This window comes from Ceratotherium simum, chromosome 5, assembly GCF_057802395.1.
Source record: "Ceratotherium simum simum isolate JZ-2026a chromosome 5, ASM5780239v1, whole genome shotgun sequence".
In the NCBI taxonomy this organism is placed as follows: domain Eukaryota; kingdom Metazoa; phylum Chordata; class Mammalia; order Perissodactyla; family Rhinocerotidae; genus Ceratotherium; species Ceratotherium simum.
The window spans coordinates 37,715,728-37,742,056 of NC_141904.1; the positions used below are offsets into that span (position 1 = coordinate 37,715,728).

The 26,329-nt window shown below is 35.9% G+C and overlaps 1 protein-coding gene across 2 annotated transcripts in view; it reads left to right on the plus strand.

The window, feature by feature from the left end:
- Positions 1-25,581, plus strand: part of PDCD6IP (programmed cell death 6 interacting protein) — a 67,177-nt gene extending 41,596 nt beyond the window's left edge. For both annotated transcript variants that reach the window (XM_004419474.3, XM_004419475.3), the window contains exons 11-18: positions 2,698-2,809; positions 3,704-3,873; positions 11,859-12,107; positions 12,675-12,809; positions 13,969-14,063; positions 22,224-22,347; positions 23,815-24,002; positions 24,924-25,581. In XM_004419474.3, the coding sequence (XP_004419531.1) occupies positions 2,698-2,809; positions 3,704-3,873; positions 11,859-12,107; positions 12,675-12,809; positions 13,969-14,063; positions 22,224-22,347; positions 23,815-24,002; positions 24,924-25,098 (1,248 nt within the window). In that variant the 3' untranslated portion in view covers positions 25,099-25,581. The remainder of the gene's footprint in view (positions 1-2,697; positions 2,810-3,703; positions 3,874-11,858; positions 12,108-12,674; positions 12,810-13,968; positions 14,064-22,223; positions 22,348-23,814; positions 24,003-24,923) is intronic.
- The last annotated feature ends 748 nt before the right edge of the window (positions 25,582-26,329 follow it).

A 26,329-nucleotide genomic window follows, 5' to 3' on the forward strand; every position in this document is an offset into this window, starting at 1 on the left:
TTTTACATACTTGCCAGCAGTATATGAAGGTTCCAATTTTTCCACATCCTCGCCTAACCCTTATAATTTTCTGTTTTTTTTTAAAAAAAAATTATAGCCATCCTTGTGGATATGAAGTGGTATCTCATTGTGGTTTTGATTTGACCTTATATATAGAAAATCCTTAAGTTGGAGGTTTGATAGGGATTGCATTGAATGTTTAGATCAATTTGGGGAGTATTACTGATCTTAACAATATTAAGTCTTCCAATCCAAGAGCACGCGATGTCTTTCCATTTATTTGGATCTTCTTTAATTGTTTCAACAATGTTTTTTAGTTTTCATTGTGCTCCTTGGTTAAATTTGTTCCTAAGTATTTTATTCTTTTTGATGCAATTATAAATGGAATTGTTGTCTTAATTTTCTTTTTGGATTGTTCATTGCTAGAATATAGAAACACAGTTGCTTTTGTAAGTTGATGTTGTTATTCTGCAACTTTATTGAATTCTTTTATTATCTCTGATAGTTGTTCTGTGGATTCCTTATGATTTTCTGTATATAAGGTCATGTCATCTGCAAGTAGAGTTAGTTTTACTTCTTCCTTTCCAGTTTTGGATTCCTTTTATTTCTTTTTCTTGCTTAAAATTGCCCTGGCCAGTACAATGTTGAATAGACATGGTGAGAGCAGACATCCTGGTCTTGTTTGTGCTCTTAGGGGGAAAGCATCCAGTATTTCACTATTAAGTATGGTGTTAGCTGTGGGTTTTTCATAGGTGGCCTTTATCACGTTGAGGAAATTCCTTTCTGTTCTTAGTTTGTTGAGTGTTTTTATCATAAAAGGGTGTTGGATTTTGTCAAATATTTTCTCTGCATCTTGAGATGATCGTATGTTTTTTTCCTTCATCCTGCTGATACAGAGTATTACATTGATTGATTTTTCAATGTGAACCATCCTTGCAATGCTGGGATACCCACTTGGTCATGGTATATAAATCCTTTTTATGTGCTGCTGAATTAGTTTGGTAGTATTTTGTTGAGCATTTTGCATCTATAAGGGATATTGGTCTATAGTTTTCTTCTTGTAATGTCTTTGCCTGACTTTCAACTTGTGTGTCCTTATGGTTGTGTCTTTTGTAAATAGCACATAGCAAGATTTTTCTTTTTAATTTAGTTTGACAGTCTTCGTCTCTATCTGTGGAGGGTTAAATCCATTTATATTGACTGTGATTATTCATATATTTGGAATCATGTTGTATATTTGGTATTTCTACTTGTCTCACTCTTGTGTTTCTATATATTTCCTTTTTTTGCCCCTCTCCCCCTTTTCCTGGTTTTATTGAGTTGTTCTCTACTTTTTTTTTTAAACAGTAGCACAAAGTTTGTACACTCTTATTTTTCTTCTTTATGATGTGTCTGGGTATGGATTTCCTTTCGTTTAAGTTGCTTGATATTTCATTGGATCCAGTGAATTTGAGGATTGTGTCTTTTCATCCATCCTGGAAAATTCTTAGTTTTTAAAAACTTCCTTGAATATTGCTTTTCTCCTGTTCTCATTATTATCTCTTTCTTGAATCATCTCACTTTATTTTCCATGTCTCTTATCCCCTCTTATTTTCTGTTGCTCTGTGCTTCATTATGCATAATCTTTTAATCAGAAGTTCATATTAGGATTTTGTGTCATGCAGGTCGTGTGATTTTCTAGTCCCCAGTTGGGGCTTTTGATTAGGACTCTTAGGTGATACCTCTTTTCTTTTCTATTTAGAGCCGAAGTCCAGTCAGGTAAGTTGCCTTCTGTTGGACAAGTTTCCTTTTTAAAAATTCATCCCCTGAGTGCCACCCATTTGGACATGTGCCAATTTGCGGGAGGATAGTGCCTTTGATAGGACCTCGTATTCTCATAAACCCTACCTGTGTTTCTTCTCTTCTACTCATGGTTTGTTAAATTTACATTCTAAGCCATTAGTGTACTATGTAGTTGGTGAACTACTAACGGTGGACCAGTTATAGTTTGTGGCCTATTTTTGTATAGTTGAGGATAATTTTTACCATTTTTAGAGGGTTGTAAAAAAAGAAAAAGAAGAATATGTGACAGAAACTGTGGCCAACAAAGCCTAAAATATTAACTCCAGTGTTGGACAGAAAAGTTGGCAGACCTCTGCTCTAAGCTATCAGGGATTAGCAGATACTCTTGGCTCTCGACTTGTTGCCACTGGTAGATTAGCACTTTCTTGTTTCTGGCTCCCTACTATCCTGTCTTCTCAGCTGTGCATGAAAAAAACATTTTTATATGTTAATTTTCAGTTTGTTGTACTGGGATAGAGATCTAAATGTTTTATTTTCATGTAGTTAATCAGTTTTCCCTTCGTTTTGTTTATGTCTTCTAAGGTCCAAAGACTCTATTTATTTTAAGCTTAAAACAAGTCTTTGTTTAAAGTAGTCTTGGTATGTGGATGTACATAAGCTCTTAGTTATTCTTCCTTTTTAATCTTACTAAGTAAAGTAATGGCTAAACTAGCCTTAAATTTTACAAGACTTTGTTAAATACGTTATAACTACATTTCTGCAACAAAAATTATACCAATTTATATTCTAACCAGTAATGTAGGAGTATTCCCATCTCACAAATTCTCACCTATTGAGTATGATCATTTTTAAAATGTTTTAAATTTTTTATACGAGAAATGATATCTCATTGTTGCTTTGCCTCTTTTTTAAAAGTCATTAAGATTGTTGGATGAAGAAGAAGCAACTGACAATGATTTAAGAGCAAAATTCAAAGAACGCTGGCAAAGGACACCATCCAGTGAACTCTACAAGCCTTTAAGAGCAGGTAAAAATGTGCATAAATGACTTCCACTTGAATAAATTCCCAGTTTGCATCTTTTGCTTGATTAAATTAGGCTCAGTTGTAAACCTTTTTTTACTGAAACTGTGTGCTATTATGAAAACCCCGGTGTTTTTCCTCAGTTCAGTGTAAGATAAAAAAAATAAAGTTAATCCATGTTCATTATATAAAGTTCAGATTCTTAAAAAGAGTATAAAGTGAAAATTAAAATGATTATATAACTCTCTTTTCCTATTCCAACCCCGGTGCATATTTTAAAAACATAAATGAGATCATATTACATGAATGGTTTTGTAATTTCATTTCACTTAGTAGTGAATCCCAGGTGGTAAAAGATGAGTTTTAACGGTTAATTTGAAGCCAAATTATTATTTTTAAGACTTTGATTATAAGGATTTTGTGCTTGTTAAGATAAACGACATCTTTATGGTAGCTAGAGACTTATTTCTCTGTAAAAGGAGTTAATACTATTGAGATTTTTCTAAAAATATAACTGCCTCTTTTAGGCCACTTTGAAGCAGTGATCCTTTGAGAGGCAGAATTTTAATTAAGTTGTAACAATTTTTGGAGTGAATGATTTCTTCCTATATTCATGAGTTGTAGGAAAAAATTAGGCTAATGTCGATTAGCTTTTATTTGGTGGACAGTAACCACAAATGTATTTTAAGGTATATTTGTGCTTTGGCTTTGTAATTGATTTTGTCATTTTTCCAAAAACAAAAATGCAGTGATGACGGGAGCTCAGTTTCTATCTAGTGAATTGGGGCCTATAGAAAGGGAAAAAAGTAAAGTTAGAGAACAGAACTAGAAGTACAGCCGGCCCATAAACATTACTGTTAAAATCAATGCTGTGCTCTTGTAACATTGTTTTTCCCACAGAGGGAACCAATTTCAGAACAGTTTTGGATAAGGCTGTGCAAGCAGATGGACAAGTGAAAGAACGTTATCAGTCTCACCGTGACACGATTGCACTTCTGTGTAAGCCAGAGCCTGAGCTGAATGCTGCCATCCCCTCTGCTAACCCAGCAAAGACCATGCAGGGCAGTGAGGTGAGAAGATGCATTTTGATGTGGGTGGTCATCTGCTTATGAAAACTGTGTTCAAGCCATTACGTACAATGAATTGCCAATTTCTTTCTTATTGCCATCTTTTAAAAAATGCTGATGTAAATTGAGGTTGTTATATTTAAAGTAGCATGATATATATACCGTGTAATAGGTAATTATACCATTAATATTACTATCCTGTAATAATAATTTCCATTTATTGAATGCCTCCTATGAGCTGAGTACTATATTCTAGATACTTAATATGTTTACAGTGTTTAATTCAGGTTTCATAAAAGAGAAAGGCTTGAAAGTGTAGAAACTTCCCTGAAGTGGAAGGACTGGGTTTGGCCAGATACTCTTCTGACCACAAATTCTTTGTTTCTTACATCATTCTATACTGCTTTCCACCATGTTCTGCTGGGACCCTTCTGAAGGGAAGATTGACAAGGTGTCAATGGTTAACATCATTAAGAATGGTTAACCATTAATAAATGGTTAACATCATCATGGCATTTCTACTGGTGACAGGAAAGAGAAAATCAGTAGTGTGGCGTCTGATTCAGAAAGTCCTAAAAGAGGAGAAAGTGCAAGTGTGATTTAGTGGCTGTTCACTGTGAGGTAATGTAGTAGGATAAGATAGAGGCTCTAAAGTGCACAGGAAGATAAGCCAAAGGGCAAGAAGTATTGCTGAAAACTTCTTGAAAAAGGTGAATTTCCTGGGACACTAGTTCTCAAAAGTTATCAGTGTTGTTCCTTATTTGTCTTTCCACAGAAGCCTTTCATTAATTTATTCAACCAAGACTTATTGGGTATCAGCTCTGTGTAAGGCACTAGGCTAGGTACTTGGAAGAATTAACAAATGAATCATACACAGCCTTTACCCTCAATTTATGGTCCATTGTGGAAGATTAGACACATACAAGGATAACTGTAATACAGGGCAGAAATTTAAAAGTGTTATAACTATAGAAAGTATTCTGTGAGGATTTAGATGACCAAGTACTTAAATTCTAGCATTTTGGAACTCCTCTCTTAGGAGGCTTCTTAAGAAGTTGGCTCATTATAAGAACGGAGTAGACAGGAGAAAAAGTATACATCTGTAGGATCTGAAACACACCCAGTGAGTGGGTGTGTCCAGAGACGCTACCAGAGGTTTCGTGGAAACCAGCCCCCAAAGTGAAGAGACGACTGCATAGTTGAATGTGCGCAGAACCTGAATCTCTAGAGGGGAGGGAACCAGATGGAACCAAGAATATCAGTTAGGTGATTTGAGGAAACGGGGGAGAAAAGGCAGGTGGTCAGAAGATTAATTTGTGAAGAACAGAGACTTCAGATCCACAGAATAGCAACAAATTCTGGACCTTTTTTTAATTTTAGAAAAAAGAACAGTTTCATATCTTCTCCTTTTTCTTTTTGTTGTCTTGTGCATGACTTAGAACTTCTGTGGCTTTTGTCCTTTGATTCTCCTGCTTTCAGTGGGAAAGCAAAAGTGGTTTGTGTTGAGCAAAGTCAAAAGTAGCATGCACCGATTTGTTATTTTATTCAGTTGTAGTAATAGCTGCTTTTGCTAATCTATAGTGGTATTACATAGGGGAAGAAAACTTTTATAGTCAATATGAAGTTATTTTACTGAAGCTAGATTTTCTGGATAGAGGTAACCAAAACATTTTTATTGCTGTATATATTTATTCATGTGCCTTTATCAGAAAAGGCAAACATCATGTTTATCAAAGCTATTTCAGATAGCTGTCATAGTAGTTGATGACACATTTTAGCCAGAGTTTTTATCATTAAATTGTGATTAAACTTTTATGATTAAATTAAAATTTTATCATTAAATTGTGAGTTTTATCATTAATGATAACTCAGTCATTGAATTGCTGAGTATTAAAGTGATACAAAGTACATGTTTTATTAAGAGGTTCAAACTTAATAGTAGGGCTGTTTTTTTCTTTTATTATGAAGAAGCCTACTTTCTGGTTATTTTTTGTTCTATTTGGGCATCTGGGTTTAGATATTCTGAAAAATTTTGCAGGCTATTGGTAATTTGTATTTAAAGATCCTTTTTAAAATACTTAGGACCACTGCTTGTGATTGTGTACCTCTGATCACCTGGGGTCTGGAATCTAGTCTACACTTAGCCAGCCAAGCCTTGGCCCTAGTGTAGGGCCGAGTCTGCCCAGAAGAAGTTTGTGCAAAGAAGTTTGTGCAAAGAAGTTTGTGCAAAGAAGAAGATTGTGCAAAGAAGTAGGGGCATCTTTTTCTTTGCACAAAGGTGATATGCACTTATACTCACAGTGTTGCATCTGCCTGGGGTGATGGAGGGGTGCCTTTGAAAAAAATCTTAATTTCCTTAGAGGTAGTGCATAAAATAGCACTGTCCAAAGCTATGTGCTCCCCCCCCCGGTGCTTTTTCTGGTTCACACAAAGGCACCTTATAAGACTAGGGAATGATCTGCACACACAGCTTTTACTCATAGTTTTTCATAGCAGAAAGTGTATAGACAAGTGTTGAGAGTGGCTGGCATCTATTCATTCATTTGTTCACCAAACATTTGTTGAAGGCCTACCATATGCCAGGAACTATGGCACTGTGGTCCCTAACAGAGAGAGATGGAAAACTCTAGGTTAGCTTTATTGTAGGGTAAATGCAGTCAGATTCCTGCTGTTCTGTTGTTGTAGAGATATTCTCACGTCTGCCTTTTCTGAAAATAAAGTAACAGGGCCCGCCCGGTGGTGCAAGAGCTTAAGTGTGCGCACTCCACTGTGGTGGCCCAGGGTTCACTGGTTTGGATCCCATGCGCGCACCAATGCACCGCTTGTGAAGCCATGCTGTGGCGGCGTCTCATATAAAGTAGAGGAAGATGGACACGGATGTTAGCCTGGGGCCATTCTTCCTCAGCCAAAAAAAAGAGGAGGATTGGCATTGGATGTTAGCTCAGGGCTGGTCCTCCTCACACACACACACAAAAAATGACAGGGTTTGAAAAGTAAAGTTGAAAATTTTATTGCGAGCGTTTCTTATGTGCCTAAATGTGTTTGGTGCTGTTTGATGCTACAGAAAGTGTTAATCATCTGAAATGGGAGTTGGCAAAAATGGCCTGGGCCAAATCCGGCCTGCCTCCTGTTTTTGTATGGCCTGCAAGCCAAGAATGCTCTTTACATTTCTAAATGGTTGAAAAAAAGTCAAAAGAATAATGTTTCATGACATGTTTACATTAGATGAAATTCAAATTTCATTGCTCATAAATAAATTTTTGTCGGATATAGCTATACTCATTCACTTACGTTTTGTCTAGGCTGCTTTTGCACTACAAAGGCAGAATTAAATAGTTGCAACAGAGTCTATGGCTCACAAGGTCAAAAATATTTTCTATCTGGTCCTTTACAGGAAAGATTTGCTAGCCCCTGGTCTGAAAGATGAGATGCATACAGCCTAGGTGGTCTCATTCCTGCCTTTCTGTTTGACCTCATCTCCCTGCATTCTGTCTTATTTACTATGCTTCAGCCAGACTGGCCTTTTTTTCTTTCCTTTGAACGTGCTAAGCTTGTTCCTGCCTCAGGACTTTGACATTTGCTTTTCCTTCTGTTGGGGTCTTTCTTCCCTTTGCACGGCTACTACCTCGTTTTCATTAAAGCCTCAGATGTCACCATTTCCCCTTCTTTGTCATTGTCTACCTTATTACTCTATTTTTGTGTATTTGTTTAATCCCCCCACAACCCCCTAAATGAAGGAAAGGAGTCTGTTTTTGTTAGTAGTTGTATTTTAGAACCTGGAACAGTATCCCACACATAAGGATTCAAAAAGTATTTGTTGATTGAATGATAACCATTGGCAGCCTAACTTAATAAAAGCATGCAATTAATTGCAGTTGAAAGCTAATTGGAGCTGTTTATAAGACAGAAGTAAATAGTATAGGATTCTAATTATTATTTTTTTGTGTGAGGAGGATTAGCCCTGAGCTAATGTCCAAAGCCAATCCTCCTCTTTTTGCTGAGGAAGATTGGCCCTGGGCTAACATCCGTGCTCATCTTCCTCTACTTTATGTGCGACACCGCCACTGCATGGCTTGAGAAGCGGTGTTGGTCTGTGCCCGGGATCTGAAGCTGCAAACCCTGGGCCGCTGAAGTGGAGCACGTGAACTTAACCACTACGCCACCGGGCCGGCCCCCCTCTAATTATTTTTTTAATTTTTAATTTTTTTATTTGGTGTAATTGATATACAACATTATATTAGTTTCAGGTATACAACATAATGATTCAGTTTTGTACATATTGCGAAATGATCGCCACAATAAGTCTAGTTAATGTGGCTCACCATTCGTAGTTAGGGAATTTTTTTTTCTTATGATCAGAACTTCTAAGATTTATTCCCTTAGCAACTTTCAAAAATATAGTACAGTATTATTAACTATAGTTGCCATGCTGTACATTACATCTTCATGACTTATTTATTTTATAACGGGAAGTTTGTGCCTTTTGACTTCCCTCACCCATTTCGCCCACCACCTCCCTCTGGCAGCCACCAGTTTGTTCTCTGTGTCTATGAGCTTGTTTTTTGTTTTGTTTGTTTTAGATTCCACATATAAGCAAGATCATATGGTATTTGTCTTCCTCTGTCTGACTTATTTCGCTCAGCATAATACCCTCAAGATCCATCCATGTTGTTGCAAATGGCAAGATTTTCTCATTCTTTTTTATGGCTGAATAATATTGCTGTGTGTGTGTGTGTGTGTGAGTGACATTTTCTTTATCCATTCATCCGTTGATGGACATTTAGGTTGTTTCCATATCTTGGCTATTGTAAATAATGCTGCAGTGAACATGGGGGTGCATAGGGATTCTAATTTAAATACTTTAACTTGATAACATATTAAGCCTCAAACTTGAGTTTATAAGAAAGTTTAGGTAGTGGTTTCCTTTTCTTACTCTCCTGGTAATTTATTTTTGGAAGCAGTTTAATTCATTTTCTACTGTATTCACTCTGTTAAAATGAGGCCAGTATCATGCAATCTAAAATACAGTTAAACTAGTATATATGACAGTTAAAAAAAAAAAGAGGATGTTTGTCGTACAAGGAATGTTTTTCTATCTTTGTGGGGTGGTCTAAAAGTTTATTTATAAGTCAGTTGTTTCAAATGGCATTTTTTTCAGAGACTTAGAATCATAGCATTTTCGAATAGAATAGGACTTATTAAATAGCTATTTGGTCCTTGTTTACCACTCCAATTAGAAAACTGACTGCCATGAAAGGAAGTTAACTTTCCTTCATAATGGAGCTGATATTGGAAATTGTGATTCTTAAAGTCCTAATGGGGTTCTCTCCCACATTATTCTGCTGCCCTGTGTATAGTTAGTTCTCTGAATATGAAGTTGTGTCCATATGAACCATGCGTATCTTCTCATATTACTTATTAGCTAACCTAAGGGTATTATCACCAAAATTTTGGCCTGTTATTTGATGAGAGGATCTTAGTTTCAGTACTATGTAAGAGACATTCTCTCCATTTCAAGGTAATAGTGTTATAGTGTTCCTGACTTTCAGCTTTGTTTACTAGACTTTTTTTTTAAACCAGTTCTGCATATTCCTGTTTCTCCCCAAGCTTTATTTTACTTGGCTAATTTTTTTTTTCTTTCTAGCTTTGATTGGACATAACTTATAGAGAGATAAAAATGATATTTCTTATTTTTCTAATAGCCAGACAACCTTCACATAGGGTCAAAGTTATAGTTGAGGTTCCATTATCATAAATGTGCTAACAGAAAATACTGTCAGTATCTTTCAAAATTTATATCCTGTTGCATCACCCCCATTACAAAATGTGTCACGTAATTACAGAAGTAGCTATAATTCAGCAAAGGAAAGGATACTTTAATTCTTAATCTTTGCTCATTGTTCCTCTGTTACTGTCTGAATGCTTGGATGCTTAGGCCTCTTTAGCCCATAATGTACCCAAAGTATAGAGTTAAACAACTACCACTTAATAATAATGGCTGCTACTGATTGAACACTTACCCTGTGTTAGAAATTACATTGAGCACTTTATATGGATTGTTTCAGTCTTCACAGCAGTCCTGAGATTACTATTTTTGCTTTGCAGATGAGAAACTTGGAAAACTACTTGTTTTCCAAGTAGTCTCCTGCCCTTGGTTACACAGTAACTGAGTCCATTACTTCCGTTAAGGGAGTATAGTCAGAGTTGGAGTCTTTTTCCTAGGTAATTATGTTTCACTTTGATGGACAACTAGGTTCATTTGTTTCTTTATTCAGGTTTAGATTTAATTTTGTGTTTTGAATGTATAAAAAATGTTCATGATTCAAAAGGTATGTGAAGAGAAATCTCATCCCGATTCTTTTCTCCTTGTTCCCATCCACTCTCTGTAAGTAACCATATTCAGTAGTTTCTGGTTTGTTCCTTAGTGCTTTTCTTTTTGCAAAAAAGACATATGGACACGTACATAGATAATATATGTGTGTATATTTTTGTATTCTGATTTCCCTTCTCTCTTACTCAAAATGCAACGTTCTATATATACGCTTTTGCACCTTTTTTTTCATTTAACATTGTATCCTGGAAGTCATTTGGAAGCAAGATTTTTACCACGTTGTCTAACATCAAATTCTACCCGATCCCTTAAAACAGCTTTTGCCATGTCCATCCAGGTACGATTCTTTCTCTTCTTCCTTCCTTTTAGAGTGTCTGTGGTTTGATGCTTCTTGGACCTCTAGGAGTTGTATTTCTTTCCACTGCTCTGAATGTTAAAAGACTGAATTTAAGTTAGGACACTTAGGAGATGTGGGTGGTAAAATTTAGAAGAAACTTTAAACATTTCCTCAGGTCTTTGGTCTTCGTAAATGAAGGTTACTCTGGGCACTCCTGTCAAGGAGCTGACTAGGACTGTGGAATGAAGAGTAGGGCAGAAATTCTTAGAAACAGGCAGCAGGTGAGGAGATCCCTTGGAGTTGGAAATGCTGCTGGTGAGAAGAAAGGCAGGAATGTAGAGGGGGTTCATGGATATGTCTTCTTTCTTTGTCTTTCCCTCAGCTTTTTTTCTGTGAGCTTCACTGGGGCAAGCACAATAGGGGGCTTGGGGTTGGTGTTCTCCCTGGTGGCCCTAGAAAATGTGAAGAGATGTGAGTGAAAGGGGGCAGCTTATAAGTGGCATTAGAGGGTACTTGAACACTGTAACAGTCTTACCATAAAGGGGTGTTTATGAATCATGTGTATGTTAGTCAGAGACTGCACGGACTGAATAAGAGAGGTAAAACTCATGATATGAAGAGATATACAAGAACCCTCTCTCCTTCTTTCTCTCCCAGTGTATAAAATAAACATGGTTTATAGCTTTCTCGCTACCTCTCTCTCATGCTCTCTCCATGTATATCTCTATCACTGTTTCTATTCTCTATGTCTGTCTCCCTCTCTCTCTCTCTCTCTCTCTCTCTCTCTCTCTCTCTCTCTCAATCTCTCTATGTTGGCAAAATAGAGTATCTACTTACTTAGCAAAAATATACCTTCCCCTATCTCAAAGTCATGAGAGGGACACAGTATAGTGTTGAGTGGTTAAAGTTTGGTTTTGGAGGTAGGCAGACTGAGGTCTCAGATTTTACCTCTGCTCCTTTAGTAGCTGTATAACCTTGGGCATGTTACTTAATTTTTCTGAGACTCAGTTTCTCCATCTATGGAATAGAGGTAATAAATGTAAGAATACATTGTTATATTCATGAAGTGTTTAGAGTGGTGCCTGGCACATAATAAATGTTCAGTAAATCATAGCTCTTGCTCTTGTTATCATTATTGCTGCTGCTGCTCTTATAATCTGAGTCCACTAAAGGTACAACATCTGTATGTAAATAAACAGGTTATACTTGGCCTTCTGAGAAATCATCTCTCCCTGACCCTGGATGAACCTATGTGTGTAATTCTGTTTTTGAAATTGGCTTCTGGCTTTTTGGGCAATTAAGGTTTTTCTCATTGTTTAGGTTGTAAATGTCTTAAAATCCTTATTGACAAATCTTGATGAAGTAAAGAAGGAAAGAGAGGGGCTGGAGAATGACCTGAAATCTGTGAATTTTGACATGACAAGCAAGTTTTTGACTGCTCTGGCTCAAGATGGTGTGATAAATGAAGAAGCTCTTTCTGTTACTGAACTGGATCGAATCTATGGAGGTCTTACAGCCAAAGTCCAAGAATCTCTAAAGAAACAGGAAGAACTTCTTAAAAATATTCAGGTAAAGTCTATATACTTTAATAAGATTTATGTTAAAAAAATTACATAAAAGATAAGCCTGGACTAAATTGATGTCCTTTTAGGATTGTGTTTTTGGCAAGTGTTACGTATTATTAGAAATGTGTAGTCAGTATTGGTTATATTTTGACACCCACTGAATTTTTGATATTTTTACTTAAGAAAAGATTTAAAGTACCATATTACCCCAGAAGAAATATTATATTAGGTAAATTTCTAGTAAGTCCTGCATGTAGTCATATGATTTTCATAGTTGGAAAAGTATCAATAAAAATATGATGAGCTGGGCGGGCCTCGTGGCTTAGCGGTTAAGTGCGCGCGCTCCGCTGCTGGTGGCCCGGGTTTGGATCCCAGGTGCGCACCGACGTACTGCTTCTCTGGCCGTGCTGAGGCCGCGTCCCATATACAGCAACTAGAAGGATGGGCAGCTATGATGTACAACTATCTACTGGGGCTTTGGGGGAAATAAATAAAAAAAATTAAAAAAAAATATGATGAGCTGTATTAATTTGATAAATAATGTAAATACATAAATCTTTCTTTTAACAAGGTCTCACACCAGGAATTTTCGAAAATGAAACAATCTAACAATGAAGCTAACTTACGAGAAGAAGTTTTGAAGAATTTAGCTACTGCATATGACAACTTTGTTGAACTTGTAGCTAATTTAAAGGAGGGCACAAAGGTATGAAGTACAAAAGAAACAACAGCTAACCAGTATAGATGTGAAAATACAGTTTGGGAAGTTAATTGGTATTTCTAGTTGGACCAAATTATTCTTTATCTCAAATTTGTTAGCTTTGATGACTTTTGCCTCTGAGAGGTTTGTTTTAAGCGGGAAGAAGCTTAATGAAGGTGGCAGTATTTCATGGGAACTTTGAAGAATGAATTGTATATTTCACCAAGCAGAAAGGTAGCAGGAATTTGCACAGAGATGTCAAAAGCCAATGACACTTGTTTAGGGGATACAAAATTGACCAATCTGAGTGAATTATGAGGGAACATGAGAATTCAAAGCTGATTTGTGGTGGGGAAGGGGGGCAGTTATGGCTTTTGTATTCTGTGCTGATGGTTGGATGATAGACTTGTGATCTGCCTGAGTCTCAGAGTGCTTACTAAATATGGTTTAAGTATTTTCTTGCCTTTCTTTTAAATAGTTTAGGGAAATACTTATATTCGTCCTTACCAGTTTCTTTCCTTTTGAGGGAACAAGTGATTTTTAAGTTTTTCAGATACACAATTCTTTTTGGTACTTTAACTCCATAACAATTATTGAATAAAGTTATCTTGATGTAAGTACAGTAGATAATAATGTAAAACCCTCTGAAGAGAGGATAGAAATACTGCAAAGCCTTCCAAATAGAGAGGATAGTAAAACACTATTTTAATTTGGTTTAAAATGCTTTCTTGAAATAGATCAGCTGAGGAAACTCTCCAGAGAGCCTTTGGAAATACTTCAAGAGTTTCTGAAATGATGCCTGCGTTTCTGAAGTGAACGTGCAAATCTAATCCTTCCACTTAAATAGGTTTAATGTCTTGATTAAGTAGTTGACTCTTCTCTAGGAATTGGGAACATGTTCACTGAGATCATGAAACTTTTAATTTGTTGTCATTTAATTTTTGGTGTTCTCTAAAAATGATTTTATTATTTTTATTTTCTTTAGGAATCTTAGGTTGTATTTAATATTAAGTTGTTGGACTTAAGTGGTATCACTATGTCTCATGCAGAGGAGTTTAGTTCTTCAGCTGTAACCATTACTGACAAGTGATTAGATTAGATTGTGTTCCTCCTTAGATTAAAAAATTATTCTGATTTATTGCTTGTATTTGTTCTTTGCGTATAGTTTTACAATGAGCTGACTGAGATCCTAGTCAGGTTCCAGAACAAATGCAGTGATATAGTGTTTGCACGGAAGACAGAAAGAGACGAACTCTTAAAGTAAGTTTGTTTTGTGTATCAAATTATACTTATAGTATTTTTCTTTTAAAAAATCCTTTGTGGAGGCTCTTGGGGTGAACTTGGCAAGATGAGATAGCAATTTCCTTCCTTTCCTCCTGGGTATTTTACAAAGCAACAAGCAAGCTGCATAATCTGAGAACAAAAGGATGAAAAGGAGTAAAACGTCTAGATGTAGGAAGTATAGTGGTATCACAGAAATGATAACAAAACAGCTCAGGTGGCAGATCTCAGGAAATACCAGTAAACATAAGCAGTTTACCTTGAAGTGGCAAATAGTTTCCTTATATAAAACTGGATGTACAGACCATGGAGAAGTCAGGGTGAATAGCTCAGAAAATATCGACAAAATCACTTTCTGAAGGAGCCTATTGAGAAGGCTGGTCTTGTAACATAGGACTCATTCCATGCTGAGTAATCAGTAAAGAGTTGACATAGCATTGATACTAAGGTACTGTATTTATTTAGGTGAAAAAATGAACAAAATTTGACAAAACAATAGATGAAGAACATTCACCACAGTGGTACTGTCACAGAACAGATGAAAATTCTGAATGAATATTTCACCATGAATTAAAAAAAGAAAAAGGTTAGGAAGCAGTCACTCTAAGGAACACCAAGAACTCTAAGGCACAGAAATGCCAGAACTCAAGGGGGGATGGTGAAAAAATAGGAAGTGATAAAACATGAGGTGTCAGAATTCAGGAAACAAGTAGAAGAGAACAGAACCATCACAGATACAAGATGAAATGGGAAGGCGCGAAAAGGAGAATAGACAGTGAATAAAACACAAGAACACAGAACAGAAAAGAAGAAATCAAAGAAAATGAAACCAAAGTAAAGAAAGAATTAAACAGGATTAAAGAGAAGATGGGTAAAGAAGATCCAGTATATGCAAAATTGGATTCCCTTCAAAGAAGAACAACCAAAACAGTGAACAGAACAAATATTTAGTGATATTACTCAAGAACGTTTTCCTAAAAGAATTGAAGGTTTGTTGAAAGGATATATCTTATGGTCAGGAAAAATGAACGAGAACTGTCAACACCAAGGCATATAGATTATTAGCCTTAAGAGATAATGACAATGCTTTAGGCAGTCAAGCAGAAAGATCAAGTCAGTTTATAAAAAGGTAAAAAAAAAATTAGGCTGGTGGCATTGCGTGCTAGAAGAGAGTGGAGTAATTGCTATTGGAACTGAAGGAAAGCAGATGTGAACCAAAGATTTTATATCCAGTCACACTGTTCTTAGGTATATACAGAGCCCTGTGTTCATTAGTAATGAACATAAAGAACTCAGAGACTGTTATATTCATGAGCCTGTCTTGAACCCTTCTGCCAACCTAACCATTATTAATCTCTCTGTCCATGTTTAAACCGTTTTCCATAGAAGAAGTGGGAGAAGTTATCAAAGAGCTACCTCCCTCCACCCCCAAGAAAGAGCAGGGCCAGTTATTTTTACAGTTTCTCTACTAATCCTTTAAAAAGCAGATAATTAGAATGTTTTTTAAATGATTCCAGAGGTTAAAAAAAAAAAAACCTCCAAATTAGTCTTATTGAGAAGAAAATCTGACAAAGATTAAAACAAAACATAGTCTTCAGAGCAGTTTCATTTATGAATGTGGATGTGAAAGTCCTAAATAAAATACTTGCAATTGAACCTCACCAGTGTGTTAAAAAAGAACCATGACCAAGGAGGAGGGAGTGGGTATTCCAGTAATGCAATGATTGGTTCAGTATTTTTACATCTGAGTAAAAGATTCCCTTCATAGATGAGGAAAAAGCATTTGAGAGAATAACTATTCTGGTACTCAACAAAATAGGAGTAGATGGGTTCTTCTTCAACATGAGAGGGGTGTGTGTGTGTACAAAACTCAGCATCATGGTTAATAGAGAAACACTATAAACATTCCCCCTAAAGGCAGGGACAGACAAACGAATTCCCACCATCAACACTGTTATTTAGTATTATATTGGCAGTACCAGCCACCACAATTAGACAAGAGAAGGAAATTAGAAATATAAAAATTGGAAAGGAGGAGGTAAAGTCTGTCACTACTTACAGACTTTTTGATTGTACAACTTGAAAATCCAAGAGAATCAACCCCATAAAAAAAATTATTGAAGATAGTCGATCATAAAAATAATTTGTAGAAATCAATGGCTTTCATATAAATAAATATATAGAAGATATAATGGAGGAAAACACCCCACTTACAATAGCAAAAAAAAAAGGTAAAATACATAGGAATAAGTTTGCCATATATGAGACCTGTATGAAGAAAACTGAAGCACTATTCAAGGACACGGAAGAGGAGTTGAGGAAGTTGAAAGACGTATCATGTTCTTGGATAGGATGACTCAACTTCATAAAGATGTCAGTTCTAAATATACTTATGCATTCAACACAATTTTGATTTAAAAAACAAATCAACAGATTTTCATTTAAAACTAGTCAAGTTAATTCTAAAGCTGAAGTAGAAACAGTCAAACAAGATTAGCCAGGAAAACTGAATAAAAAGGAGAGTGAGGGGAAACTAATTCCACCAGATATTAAAATATATAATATTGTCTCTAATTAAAACACAGTAATACAGGTACATGGTTAGACAGACCAAAGACAGCATAGAAAATAGAAGTAGATTCAAATACATATGTGAATTTAGTGTAAAAAAGATCCTAAACCAGTCAGAAGAAGTTAGAGACAACTGCCTAGCTATTTAGAAAATGAAAGTTATTTTTATACCAGAATAAATTCTAAATGGATCAAACTTGAAATACGTGAGGTGAAACGTAAAGTTTAAAAGAGAATATGAGAGGGCCAGCCCCGTGGCTTAGCGGTTAAGTGCGCGTGCTCCGCTACTGGCGGCCCGGATTTGGATCCCGGGCGTGCACCAATGCACTGCTTCTCCGGCCATGCTGAGGCCGCATCCCACATACAGCAACTAGAAGGATGTGCAGCTATGACATACAACTATCTACTGGGGTTTTGGGGAAGAAAAAAAGGAAGAGGATTGGTAATAGATGTTAGCTCGGAGCCGGTCTTCCTCAGCAAAAAGAGGAGGATTAGCATAGGTGTTAGCCCAGGACTGATCTCCCTCACCAAAAAAAAAAAAAAAAGTACTGCATACATAAAAAAAAAAAAAAAGAGCGAATTCCTTAATAAAGCTGAAATGGAAGGCTCTTTCTAATTGTGACTTAAAATCCAGAAGCTATTAAAAAAGGGGTAAGTTCATTATAACATGATAAGCAGAGTCAAAATGTAATAAATTGGGGAAAAATATTTGAAACTTATTCACAGGCAAAAGGCAAATTTACTTAATTTAAAAAGAACTAGACATTAACAAGCAGGAAAAAAACCCAATAGAAAAATTGGCAAAGGATGTGACAGAAATTTTGCAGAGGAGGAAATGTAAGTGGTTCTTAAGCATATGAAAAAATACCTATCCTCATTCAATATAAAATAAATACAAATTAAAATTACTCTGAAATGACATTTTTTAGATTGGCAGAAATCTGAAAGTTGATGTAACATGCTTTGTTGGCACACTTGAGGGAACAGATCTCATACATTGCTGTGAGAGTACACATTGGTACAGTCCTTGTGTGGGGCAGTCTAACTGTAAAGGTTTGGATTACAAACCCATTCATCCTTTAACCCGACTATTCTGTTTTTGAAAATTTATTCTGAAGATATATTAGCATATGTTAGAAATGACATATTTATGAGCTAATTCGTTTCTAAGTTGCTTGTAGCAGTAAAAGAATAGGAAAAAATGTCCAGGGCTGGTGAAATAAATAAAGCTGCATCTGTGCAGTGAAATACTATGCAACTACTTTTTAAGAAAAGAGGATGTTTTCTATTTACTGATATGTAAAGATCTGTAAGATAGTTATGGTTAAAAGAAAAAAAAAAGGAAGATACAGAACAGTGTAAAGTATGCTTTTTGTGTAAAAAGGGAGAAAATAAAAATATAGATTTGAATTGGCTTATTCATGCATAAAGCAGCTCTGGACAGGTTCATAAGAAATAAAGAATAGTGGATATCTGGGGGAGTGAATGGTAGAGTGGGAACTTGCAGATAGGGATCTATCACTCGCTTTTTGGTTTTTGAATCAAGTGAGTATATTACCTTTTCAGAAAATTAGATTAAATTAATCTAAACAATTATTGAGACTTCGTATGTTTTTATAGTCACAACCAAGTTGTCTGATTTTTATTTTTCATATTGTGTTCATGCCCTGTCGCCTGCTTTTTTTTTGAGCTGCAGAATCCTTTGTTCAAACACCTTCTTTTTTTTTTAAAGATTTTATTTATTTTATTTTTTCCCCCCAAAGCCCCAGTAGATAGTTGTATGTCATAGCTTCATAGCTGCACATCCTTCTAGTTGCTGTATGTGGGACTCGGCCCCAGGATGGACGGAGAAGTGGTGCCTCGACGCGCACCCGGGATCCGAACCCGGGCCACCAGCATTGCAGCGCGCGCACTTAACCACCAAGCCACAGGGCCGGCCCATCAGACACCTTCTTAGAAGCCCAGTTTGTAAAACAGATCTGGCTCAGATCCAAGCAGGGTTTGAAGCAGGACCTTTTGTCCCTCTTTCCTTTCCTTTCCTTCTTCCACCCAGCAGCTATTGAAACATCTGTACAGAACCCTAAATTGTGTAGCTCAGGACTAAGAGAGCTGAAAAAGATTTTTAAGTTTAACTTGGACATTGACAAACTACAGCACCCAAGCTAAATCCAGCCTGCCACTTATTTTTGAAAGTAAAGTTTTATTGGAGCACACCCTCGCTCTTCGTGTTGTACGTATTGTCTCCAGCTGCTTTTGCACTAACATGAGCAGTGTTAAGTAGTTGTTACAGAGACCCTGTATCTTACAAGGCCTAAAATATTTACTGTGTGGCTCTTTACACAAAGTTTTGCCAACCCTTGGTTGAAATCATTTTGTTGTCCATGATAATTGACTTTCTAGTTGGACTGTTTCTCCATTTAAAACTTTAGTGTAAAATGGGCTAACATAACTATTTTTAAAATTTTATAGCATAATAAAAGTTCATGGCTTAGGAAGAAATTTTTGGATATTTTCATTTTCAAATACTTCATATTTCAAATCTCTAGTTTGAAAATTTGTTACTATTTGCATGTGTATTTTCTATATTTATACTATAAACGAAATCAGTTCTGAGACAGTCATCAGCTTGTCTAGTGGTTTCAGCTCAGTGATCAAAAGGTGAATAAATGATGGAAAACTAGGCCAAGTAGTCATTAAATTAGCTTTTAAAAATCTGAGGGTTATTTTGTTAAAATCACTGTTAATAATCAGGGCCTGAATTCTTTAAAACATTTTTATTGACTATAAAATAAAAACACAAGTATACGTAAATGTGCATCTTGTTGAATTTTCACAAACTGAATACACCCATGCATTGAGCACTTAGATCATTACACAGAGCATTCTCAGCACCCCAGAAGCACCGTTCCTGCATCTACCAGGTCATTACCCACTTCCCCCAGGGCAACCACTATCCTGACTCTGAGAGTATAGACTGGTTTCTCCTGTTTTTTCACTGTATATATGTAGAATCATATGTACTCTTTTGTGACTGGCTTTCAATCAACGTTACATTTGTGAGATTCATCTATATAGTTGTATGTAGTTGTAGATCTTTTATTTTCATTTCTGTATATATTTCATTGTGGGAATATACTACAAGTTAGTTGTTCTACTGTTATTGAGTCTCAGTTTTTAGTTTTGGCTACTATATTATAAATAGGGTGGGCTTGAGTATTCTAAAACACAACTGTCCAGTGTTGCTGGTAGCAGTAAAAGAATAGAAAGAAATCAGATGTCCAGGGCTGGTGAAATAAATAAGCTACATCTGTATGGTGAAAATACTATGCAGTCACATATACAATTTAAAGTTTAACATTTCTAATAGCCACATTAAAAAAGTTAAAAGAAACAGGTGAAATTAATCTCAATAAAATATTTTGTTTAGCCCAATATATTCAAAATAGTATAATTTCAACATATAATCAATGTAAAAGTTGTGAATGAGATATTCTACTTTTTTTTTCCCCCCACTAAGTCTTAGAAATCTGGTGTGTAATTTCCACTTACAGCACATCTCAATTCACACTATCCACATTTCAGGTGCTTAATAGCTACCTGTGGCTAGTTCTAGATCATGCTTTTGGTGATATATATATATATGCAGTGCTGTTGGGTATATGTATCTAAGAGTGGAATTGCAAGGTTGTAGGGTATGTGTATGTTGAGCTTTAGTTGATATTGCCAAACAGTTTTCCAAAGTGGTTGTCCTAATTTATATTCCTACTAGCAATGTATGAGAGTTCTGGTTACTCTGTGTTTTTGCAATTAGCTATGCTGGTGGATGTATAGTGTTATTTCATTGTGGTTTTAATTTTCATTTCCCTGATAACTAAGATGTCCTCTTTATATAAAGTGTGCAAAAAGAATAATGTTTTACTCTGACCTTTACCTTCTTTTCACTAATGATTTAAAACTAATGTCAGTATGGACAAAAACTAGACTGTTGGTGGTTAACACAGTCTATACAGAAACTGTCTATACAGAAACCAATATATAATAATGTACAACTGAAATTACACAATGTTATAAACCAGTATGACCTCAATAAAATAATTAAATATAAAAAAGGAAATAAAAAAATAAAACTAATGTCAGTAATGATGGGCGTTAGAATACTGGCGGCATTTTATTTCATATATTTTTGCTTTTTTTATATTATTAGTCTTACGATTTAATAGCTTTGATTTATATAATTAGTAAGTGACTAGGAAATTCTTATTTGTCCTATAAATGTGTTATTTACTGCAACCATCTCTGGAGTTTATCAAAGGAAAATATAAGTATTATGTTAAGGGTTTATATTATATGTATTAGATACATTTATGATTAAATATACTCAAATATCTAAATAATTACTATAATTATATAAACAATTAAAATATAAAATAGTATATATAATTAAATGTATTTACTATATATGATATATATATCATAAATATATGTATGATATATATACATATATATGGAAGATATTGCAAAATATGAGCTTTTTGAATTTTAACATTGATTAAAAACTTCTAGATTATGTTGTAAGCATTTATTACAAACTTACAAACATTAAGAAGTAGTTTTGGCTTCTCGATGAATGTATATTAGTTTTCTTTATATATGGAGTGACTAATTTATCTTCCAGTGGGTCTCTTTTTGAGAGTGAAAATGTGGTCTTGAGGACTCTGGGAGTTGCTATGAATTGTTATATCAGGATAACAGGTGCTGTCACAGACTCTGCAGGACATGTGATATTGCCTTCTCTGTGTATGTGAATAAGTGCAGTGAGAAGTTGACCATGTATTCATGGAATGCATTTTACCTTAAGGTTTTGTTTAGTGAGATTTTAGAATGGATTCCAATTTACTGTTAGAGGGGACTTGAAAATATTTTTCTAATTTTAATACTGTATTTTAATGATCCTTTCAATAATCTATCTTTCATGAATTTACCTTAGTAATAGATTATGAGGTATCTTTTAACATACAGTATCTCCATGCCACATTTCTTTGAATATCTTCAGAAAGTTTTCATCAAGAAATTCACGTAGTCGAATAGGTTAGCTTTCTCACTTGTTTTTTGTAAGCACTAATATGATAACAGTGATTAAAATATCAGCCAGGTGACTATGAACGGTTGTAGTTTTCGATAACTTGTAGATAGGTTATTATGTTAGGAGTTTCTCATCTAGGGGACGACCTCTTATTAGAGAGTGGGCAGTCTTTTAGGACCGCTTGCCCAGTTTGACGTGTTCCTTGTTCTAGCTGTAACTGTGATCTACGAAAAAGTTTATCTTTTTTCCTAGTCTTCAGAAATACAATAAGAACTAACTTCCTTTAATTAAATAGTAGGAAGAAAGAAGATTTAAGTTAGTTCTAGTCAAGAACAGAAATGTAGTGTGTTTTAAAATACCATCATTGTTTTAAATCTATTTTCTGTGTTTCATATATGAAGAGAAGTAAGAAAAAGACCTGGTATTTTATATGTGTTGGGTTTCTTTTAATTGTATTAATTTCTAACACTTTTGTCTTTAATAAGGGACTTGCAACAAAGCATTGCCAGAGAACCTAGTGCTCCTTCAATTCCTACACCTGCATATCAGTCATCTCCAGCAGGGGGACATGCGCCAGCTCCTCCAACTCCAGCGCCAAGAACCATGCCGGTCAGTGAACAACCACATTTTTGTGTGTGTGTGTGTGTGAGGAAGATTAGCCCTCGCTAACATCCGTTGTCGGTCCTCCTCTTTTTTGGCTGAGGAAGATTGGCCCTGGGCTAACATCTGCACCCATCTTCCTCTGTTTTTTATGTGGGATGCCACCACAGCATGGCTTGAGAAGTGTTGCGTCGGTTCGCGCCCGCCTGGGATCAGAACCTGCGAATCCCCAGCCGCTGAAGCTGAGTGTGCCGTCTTAACTGCTACGCCACTGGGCCGGCCCCAGCAACCTTGTTTTTATTTATTTATTTTTTTGTGAGGAAGGTCAGCCCTGAGCTAACATCCATGCCAATCCTCCTTTTTTTTTTTTTTTTTTTTTGCCGAGGAAGACTGGCCCTGAGCTAACATCCGTGCTAATCTTCCTCCACTTTATGTAGGATGCCGCCACAGCATGGCCTGAGAAATGGTGCATTGGTGCGCGCCGGGGATCCGAACCCAGGCCCCCAGCAGTGGTGTGCGCGCACGTAACTGCTACACCATGGGGCCGGCCCCAACCATGTTTTTAAAGTAGAAGTTTTACATTAGTGACAGCTTGCTTGCTGTCACTAATGCTTGCTTGCTAGGGAATACTTGTTAATTTTCTTAGGGTGAAATGGTCTTGTGATTATGTTGGAAAATATTAGGACTTGTATGCTGAAGTCTTTTTTTTTTTTTTTTTTTAAAGATTTTATTTATTTTATTTTTTCCCCCCAAAGCCCCAGTGGATAGTTGTATGTCGTAGCTGCACATCCTTCTAGTTGCTGTATGTGGGACTCGGCCTCAGGATGAACGGAGAAGCGGTGCCTCGATGCGCACCCGGGATCCGAACCCGGGCCACCAGCATCGCAGCGCGCGCACTTAACCACCAAGCCACAGGGCCGGCCCTATGCTGAAGTCTTTAGGGCTGGTGTCATGAAGTTTGCAATTTACTTTCAAATGGTTCTGCCAATATATAGATAGATAAATATATGGATATAGCTATACATAAAGCAAATATGGCCAAATGTTAATAGTTAGTAAATTTAATTGACATATATGTGGTTGTTTAGTATACTATTCTTTTAAGTTTTCTGGTGTTTTAAAATTTTCATATAAAAAACAGTGGGGCCAGGAGGAGATTACAGGAATAAATTGTATCTGAGCTGCTCTTTCCTCCCACCTCAAATGTCTAACCATTGATGGGACCAGTAACGTGCAGTACATGGTTAAATATTAGGCATCAGGAAAAAAGCAGTGGCTATGGCGTGTCCACAAATTGGAGAATTATTCCTCAACTGTGATACAGTTCTAGAGTAATAAACCAAAAGTTAAGAATGGGAATTGGAAATATGTTTGGGTGGATTCTCAAGTTTCTCATTTGCCCTCATTTATTTTAATTAATAGTAATTTGACAGAAACATGAAACGTTTTGTAGTCAATGCTGACTTTTTCTTATAGCCGAGTAAGCCCCAGCCTCCAGCCCGGCCTCCACCTCCTGTGCTTCCTGCAAATCGAGCTCCTTCTGCTTCTGCTCCAGCTCCAGTGGGGACTGGGAGCGCTGCAGCAGCTCCATCACAAACTCCTGGTTCAGCTCCGCCTCCACAGGCCCAGGGACCCCCATATCCTACCTATCCAGGATATGCCGGGTAAGGCTGAAACTTTGTGTACCCCAATGAATTGCCTAATGTTTGTAGCTCTGTTTAACCTTTTAAAAACAAGGTCACCCCTTCTCTGAATGGAGGTGTCATGAGTAAGCTGCACTGTCAGCTTACACAGAAATAAGAATAGTTATAGTCACTTATTTGAGTAGTTGAATAGCCACTTCCCAGGCTTATTTATGTTTTTAGTTTTTATATATTGGTATTAATTAAATACATCTCTTCTGGAATTCAGAATGTGTTTCCTTGGTTGTCTTTATTTAGGTCATAAGCGGATAAGTGCCTTTTCTGAGCTTAGCATAGCAAGACTGATAAGGCTTTGTTTACATACCTGTACTTTGAAATGTTGGCATTCTGATAAACTGTTAAACAGAAATCTATCTAATTATGGCATGTAGTTTCTTAAAGATCAGCTTTCTTTGTGATAATTTTTTAATCTTAAAAATCCAGACATTTGACTACCTTTTAATACGTGCTCCAAACTTTACTTAGTAAGTACATTCTGTCTTCCAAATATTAAAACTTTGTAAACAGTAAATTTATGTGCATTACAGTGAACATTAAATCTTGTGAAACAGGAATGTGCTTAGATTGCCACATAAAAGGAAGGGTCTGCATTTTTATTCCTTGTTAATAGGCAAATATTTAGTCCTATTTCCTTCAACAACATTATTTTCTTGATAGTATTAAACACTTGGTATTCTTTCATTTCTGTTAACAGGATGGGAACACTTTTCTCTAACAAGTACCTTGAAACAGCTGTTTTTTCCTCTTCACTGTTCTCTAACAGACCGAGAAATAGAGAAAAATGGCTTTCTTGAAAAAACTTAGTTTTAGAATTTATTATATGTTTCATTTTCTAGTATTTGATTTACCGATCTAGTTTTTTTGTTTTCTTCTTCCCATCAGGTATTGCCAAATGCCCATGCCCATGGGCTATAATCCTTACGCATACGGCCAGTATAATATGCCATATCCGCCAGTGTATCACCAGAGCCCTGGACAGGCTCCATACCCGGGACCCCAGCAGCCTTCATACCCCTTCCCTCAGCCCCCACAGCAGTCTTACTATCCACAGCAGTAATATGTCACCTCAGAAGCTCAGCTCGTTCAGTTCAAAGGGGAAGAAATACCAATCCTGCAATAAGTGTACTAAACTCTATGCTCTGGTTAATATAATGTCCTCTCCTGTACTGAATGCAGTGTATAATTTCTTTCTGTGGCTAAAAGCTGTGCCTCGGTTCCACATTTGATTGCACATGTGAGATTTGCTGCTGTTGCAGTATAAACACTAGGTATAATAGGATTTGAAATAAATTACATTACACTTCATAAAAGTTGAAAATGAGAAACCCACAAGTGAAATGTTTGAAATTATTATACTTATGTCTACACAAGACGTGATTGGGACATCAGCTACTTTAATGATGGTGTAAGTACTGATATTCAAGAAAACTAAGTTTTCTTTCTCTTTTGGTTTATTGATTTGGTTTAATTTCCATTATGCTATTTTGCATAATCAAAGCATTGTAAATCTTATAATTTAAAAATAAATTACTTAAGAACAGTTGTCATTGTTATGTTTTGTCATTGATTCTCATTACTGTCTAATTTCTTTCTGGTATTAGTCTCTCATTTTATATGTATATAAGTTAAACAGATACTGTGTTTAAGTGCATGATTAGTGTAAGTTAATAGTCAGGTTCAAGTACATTTTATAGGAAAACCAAAAGAATAGTACCATAATTTATCTTTTATAAGCTGATTAGTAAATTAATTTTGACGTTTATTTTGGAAAGTCCTATAATGTGGAAGAAACACAAGTGCTACCAAAGATTCTTCAAATAAATATACAAATAAATATGTATATTTAATGTTTTATTATTAGATTCTCTAAGAAATTGATACAAATTCTGATAATTTTTTTTCATAACCTGGTTAAAATGAATACGTCATTGACAATACTGTCTAATGTAATGCAATTATTTAACGAAAATTTACTGTACCCTTCTATTCCTTTTTTCCACCTTACTGTCTTAACTTAGTAACATTTAATGGACAATGTACATCAATAGATCTAAGCCCTTTCATTTTTATGCTCCTAAAAGATTGGACTATTTTATAATTCAGGGAGTGCACAAAACATTGTTGGGTGCATATGCCAATTGTGGAATAGGCTGTGTATTTAATATTAATCTCTGCTGTTAGGGTAACTAATTACTGTATAAACCTCAGTGAAAATAGTGAGGCATCATCATGGTATGAGAAAATGAGAAGGGAATGAGTTGTCTGATATCACAGTGGGATCTGTTCTG